The 6,335-nt window shown below is 36.4% G+C and overlaps 1 protein-coding gene across 1 annotated transcript; it reads left to right on the forward strand.

Annotated features, from left to right (window-relative positions):
- Positions 1-1,465: 1,465 nt before the first annotated feature.
- On the forward strand, positions 1,466-5,437 carry LOC142358048 (calcitonin receptor-like; the record flags this gene model as incomplete). The annotated part of the gene is made up of 3 exons (XM_075409522.1): positions 1,466-1,601; positions 4,722-4,848; positions 5,374-5,437. Coding segments are annotated over exons 1-3 (302 nt in total), but the record flags the coding sequence as incomplete, so codon positions are not given.
- Between the last annotated feature and the right edge of the window lie 898 nt (positions 5,438-6,335).

Below are 6,335 nucleotides of genomic sequence, written 5' to 3' on the forward strand. Positions count from 1 at the left end.
TAGAGCAGATAATAGGCTGACTCATATCAAAAAATCATCCAGATCGATTCACTCAATAAAAAGTTATTAACGATGGCCCATCGGGCATACCTCAGATTTTCGGGTGTCACAACGCCAGATCTTTAATAACTCCATCAATTTTGGGTCAAATTAAACGGGACATAGCTCATTGAGACCGTTATTATCTAAGCTTTAAAACTATATATGGCACATTAAATTTGGATCACTGGTTGATGAGAAATTAGGTACTGAGCACCGCCTAAATCGACCTACCTTCACAAGAGGTACCTCGAGCTCGATCATTAATAACTCTACCAAATTGATACCAATCAAGCTCGCACATATATTGTTTGTTAGAGCAGATAATAGGCTTACTCATATCAAAAAATCATCCAGATCGAATCACTCATTAAAAAGTTATTAACGATGGGCCATCGGGCATACCTCAGATTTTCGGGTGTCACAACGCCAGATCTTTAATAACTCCATCAGTTTTGGGTCAAATTAAACGGGACATAGCTCATTGAGACCGTTATTATCTAAGCTTTAAAACTATATATGGCACATTAAATTTGGATCACTGGTTGATGAGAAATTAGGTACTGAGCACTGTGTAATTTGACCACAAAATATAGCCGAAATGCCCGTATGCCAGCCAATATGCCAACCAATATGCCACCAAAATATACCGTGGTATGCCCATGGCATGCCTGGTATGCCCATAATACATTGCTAAACTAACAGAGGGCAGGATTGGCTCTTCTGACAATCTGTACATCGGCACTGCCATATGCCCATTTTCGTCCCCATTTTGACCATTTCGTGGCAGACCATTTTGACCATTCCCACTACTATCGAGCAGGTTTCCACGACTTTGTAAAACTGGGCCCCTTGACAGCATGGGAACCGTCACAGTCTTCTTCATAACTTTTCCTCGATTCGAATACCCAGACATTTCAAGATCTGAAATATATATATGTTGATTTTCGGCTAAAATTCGGCTCCAAACGGCTGAAAAATGGCTGAAAACGGCCCAAAACACCTGAAATACCCTCAATAGACCCTCCCGGGGTGCTAATATCACCCAATAATCAATTTGGTATGCCCCCGGCATCATTTTCTAGCACCCCGGGAAAGTGGCCAAAAAGTAATGCCAAAATCGTGGCACGTTGCGAAATTTTTTTGAATTCGAAAATTTCACTCGAATTTTTTTGAAAAGTTGGTTTTGACTTGGGAATCAACTTCCAAGTGTTATCCAAGTCTTGGTTAAGACTTGGCAGACTTGTAAGACTTGTATTTAGACTTGCCCAGTACTGGAAACCTAGATAAGACTTGGATTTAGACTTGCCTAGTACTGAAATTGACTTGGCGTTAGGTCCGGGTTTAAGCTTCTCGGACGAGCGTTAATATTGCGTTGAATAAGGGTAAAATGTCTATTATTGCTATATTATTACTCTAGGAAGCTTCACTGTCCCCGGAATGTGGTGCACATGAACTTTTTCGGATCAATCGCAGTGTTCTGCTTCTTCTACTTCATCCAAATACTCCTCATGCACACACTCCTCACTGACACACTCCTCTGCAATGCCACACACATCGTCGTATGTATACTTACTCTACTTGCTACTTCAAGTCACACCTACAATTCACTAAATCATCTCACACAGTGATGAAGATCACCTGATCAAAATGAAAACATTAAAAAAAATCGAGATTTTTGATAGTGTGAAATAAAACAATATTTTGGAAGTTAAACAATCAAATACCCAAAAGTAGTGAGTTATATGTGCTATGCGAGCACTTTATAAACGAAAAATGATCGCATAGCACATATAAACCACTACTACTACTCTAATAAATAAAATTATTAAAATTCCACTAATTATCACATATAATCCACTACTTCCAAATTATCTCTAAGGCTAATGAAATGACGTCTGCTACAGTTGACTTGCCTACTTTTATATAACCTCCTAATATGGCTATATAGCCAGGTACCAGCAACTGGTCGATCTTCGGATTTCGTCAAGTGACTAAAGTTGGATTACCAAGTTGCAAGGATATACAGCATTATTGTGTGACTGAATTAGTGATTACAAAAGCAAAAACAGAGCTGTATAAGACACGGATAGTCGCACAAGTTGGAAGGCACGATGGAATGGTTAAAAATATCTCTCACAATATAAAAAGGCAGACCTTCAGCAGACCTTCAACCTGGAAGTTTTAATATTTCTCTATTTTGGCAATTTTCACAAAAATTTAAGATGTGAATAAAGGCCGCAGAATCAACAAAAAGCTTTTTCTTATTCAGAATACGAGCAATCCCATGGGAAAGGTCCGTTTTTTTCTTTTCTGGCGGTAATCGTGGCAATTTTTTCATACCATAATTTTAAATAATTACCTTAATTAATTACCATAATTTAAAGAAGTACTCATTGTTCCAACATAAATTGAAATGGGGCGTATAGGATCTTCACACCAGCGCTACGTTTTTGTTTATGCAATTTTGGCCGAACGATATTACCTGCAAAGAGGTACAAAAACCGTATGAAATAAAAACCACCTGAAAATTGAAAGGATTGTGGAGTCTTTTTTCAAAATCAATTGTTTCTCAAAGAAAAAATGAGGCCTAAAGTTCTTGAAAATTTTATATTTTTTGACATTTTCAAGCTTCGAGTGTACATTTTGCACGTATTTTATGTACAATTTATTTAGCCGATATTTCCGATTACAGGGTAACTTATCGACGCTAATAATGTCTTGGTCTTAGATTAATAAAATTTTTGGAGACATTCAATTGCACAGGGGCGCTGTCTTTTAGGACATCAAAAAACTTGAATAAAATGAATTGTATACAGGCGCGCCTTTTTAGGATATGTCGCTTTCTTTCAAAATTTTTATTTCATTGGAAACTAAAAACACAGTAAAAAGTTGTCACGAGGACGTCGTAAAGGCAGCAGAGAAAATAGTGCCAATTTAGAAGGCGAGAAATTGTTTCAAAACTACTCCTAAAGTGGAATAAGAAAAGAAAGCGATCACAAAATTTCAGCTTTGAGAGAGTCATTTTTTTCTCAGAGCAAGCAATTAAACTTCATTTTTTACTGTTTATTATCTCGATTTATTACCATTGCTGTTAAGAGTGCTGTGTACGAATGCTGCATAGTTAGGTTTTTGATTTCTGCAAAAAGCAGCTAATGATTTTTATAAGTTAGATACTATTTGTGTTCGTTTTTTTTAAATTTTCCTAATTTTCTGGTTCTCGTTTTCCCTTCTCATAAGGACTAGCAGCATTGGATTTGGACTGAGACATGATTGTTTGAGGGGATGTTCAATAGTTTGTCGCATCAGACGTTTCATCATTTTTAACACTAAATGTTGTGGAAAACATTGACTTCTTAGTTTACCCCTCTTAGTAGTAGTTTAACCTGTTTTGGCTCTCGGAACATCCTATGATCAGACTATCGTGCGTTCAAAGTTGCCTATGTCCAGACTATCGTGCGTTCAAAGTTGCCTATGTCCAGACTATTGTGCGTTCAAAGTTGCCTATGTCCAGACTATCGTGCGTTCAAATTTGCTTATGTCCAGACTATCGTGCGTTCAAAGTTGCCTATGTCCAGACTACCGTGCGTTCAAAGTTGCCTATGTCCAGACTATCATGCGTTCCAAGTTGCCTATGTCCAGACTATCGTGCCTTCAAAGACACCTATGTCCAGACTTTCGTGCGTTCAAAGACACCTATGTCCAGACTTTCGTGCGTTCATTGGTGTTTTCAGACCGTGTAATTTTGAACGCACGACACCCCCTTGTGCGCTCATTTCGGTCTGAACATATCGACTTTCGGTCTGGGACCTCAACCTGGGTATGATTGAATCAGTTTAAGAGTTTCAATTCATATCTTTTGCTCATAGCCACCTTGACTCCATTCATTTATTTCTGAAATATCAATAAGTTCTTTGCGCATCTTTAGAATTTTTCCTCCTATTTGTTTTTCTGACGCTTATTACTCTAAACTCTGACGCTTATTATTCTAAACTTATGAACTTACTGACTCTCCTGTGAAACGCCTCAAATCTAATTTTGTCATAGGCATACTTGAGTCAATTGAGTGATACTGATCCTATTCTCTGGGTTATAACTCTGTTTTTTTTCGAATATCAGTGATTTTTCTTAGTTTCGCCCCGCTTTGTGATCATTTGTCTTATCACTTATTGTCATTGTTGACAAGCGTCAATGACTGACTTTGCCAGTAAAGGCAGTTGGCGGATACTCCTGGCCTCATTTTGTAGCTTTTGATTCAATTCAATTTGAGACCATTTGTGCTCAAAAGTTGTCAATATTTGAATTTTCGATGTGTCTTGTTGATCTATTTGGCTTCTGGTCTCAAAATCTCTGTCTCAACTGTTCACATTGCATTTTAGAGTGATAAATTGAACATATTCAAGAATCAAGTGTATAGCTATTGGTTTGATAGTTGATTTTTGATCTCCCAGGTTTGAGCTAGCTACAACCAAAGCCAACTCCCTTGCCAGTCGTTTGAGGAGCAATTCACATTAATGGGTTATTTTTCGAGTGGGGACCAAAAAAAGTTCTCGAATTTCCTAACCTTCTGACGAAGAGAGTCTTTGCTCCCCGCAAAGTTTAAGCTAGCTACCCCCCACAGTAGTTTAAAGAGCAATTCACGTTAATTTTGGTTATGTTTCGAGTATAGTTATATTGTGTAGGTGCAATACTGCTTCCAATGTACCTATTTCTGGATGTTATGTGAGGCGGCCTATCTTCACAGAACTGTAGTTACAAATGTATTCGGACACAACGAAAAGCTAACCAGATTCATACTACTCGGATGGGGTGAGTTGCACTTTTTTCAACTATTCTCTTATCGCCACCCGAGACCCTAACGGGCGTAATAACAAGCGGCTTCAAATCGTGTAGAAGATAGATTTAAATCCTGCACCAGTCTTGCAAAACTTCTTAAGGCTCTTAAATTATTTGACATTCATCGGCTGCTAGTGAAACGAAACTTATATGCATATCATCACAGTGAGAACCCGCAGTCCATAAATATGCCAATAGAAAAATAAAATTTATACAATTTAAAGTTTTTATGAATCTTATAAATAAATTTAGAGTAAATTTTTTGACTTTAAATACGAGAAAGCTTCCATATTCAACGTAGGTTTCAAAATTTTCAATTCCATTTTCAACGTATGTCTCTGTGAGCTCAACTTCAAAGTTCTTAATACTAGTGAATTAGTTAATACACTTAGCGGAAAAATTGTTTCATTATCGGCAAAATATATGGGAAATTATACGCATCCCATTTGTTATTTAGCAGTTTTGAACTGAATCATTTGTGGACATTTCTTATTCTAGGCACTCCCTTGCTGGTCATCTCCTCATACATCGCAGTCAATGTTGCAATTGGAAACGCAAAATTGTGAGTTGCAAAATTTAGTACCTTTTTCGGTCGTTTAACTAATAACTTGTAGTAATTGTTGATCATTCATTATCTTAAGATCTTAAAAGAGACGTTGGAAAAAAAGGGACGGGACTATAGGGATTACATTAGTTATATATGCTAAAAGGAACCAGAATGCTACTTTTGCAGCAACCAGAATGCTACTTTTGCAGCAAACCTAATTTATCTGGTTTGTTACTAAATGATTTTTGAAAATTATAGAAATAAATTAAATTTCTGATCAGAAAAAAGTATCAAAACAAACGGAGAAGGTTTAGCAGATACTTTTTAAAGACAAAATTTAATGGATCAAATAAGTTGCTGACCATTTTGTTTTACATGGGATAACAAAAACAGCCAGGAAATTTTCTTTGCCATTTTCCAATTGTTCTGATATAACTGGAAGATAATATTTTGATGTTTTTTCTCTTTTTTTTCTCTAAATTTTTCTAAAAGTTGATACCATTTTTAATTGGCTTAATATATCAATTAACTTTGACTTTTCAAAAGTTAATCAACGTTTTGATTTGAAAAAAAATACCACAGGGGTTTCTTCAACTCATACAACTGCGATGAACTACACTAAGTATTGAATTTTTATATCAAAAAGTTATGCTCACTAACGTGCGATGGCAGAAAATATTGCAACCAGGCTGATCCGCAATCTTGTCTTAATTGTCTAGCAATTGAAGCAGAGAGATTTTTCCTTTAACTAGTTAACTTATACTATGTTACTTTAACTTACATAGGTTCTTAAAAATACAGATGTATATACAACATAGGGTTCACACCAATGAGATCAAAATTTTTTAACTTCAGTAGTATCCATTCGAAAAACCCTTTCTATAAGCTATGATGAGCAGCCATTGACAAAATC

This window comes from Convolutriloba macropyga, unplaced genomic scaffold, assembly GCF_964194025.1.
Source record: "Convolutriloba macropyga unplaced genomic scaffold, txConMacr16.3 SCAFFOLD_6541, whole genome shotgun sequence".
Taxonomy (NCBI): Eukaryota; Metazoa; Xenacoelomorpha; order Acoela; family Convolutidae; genus Convolutriloba; species Convolutriloba macropyga.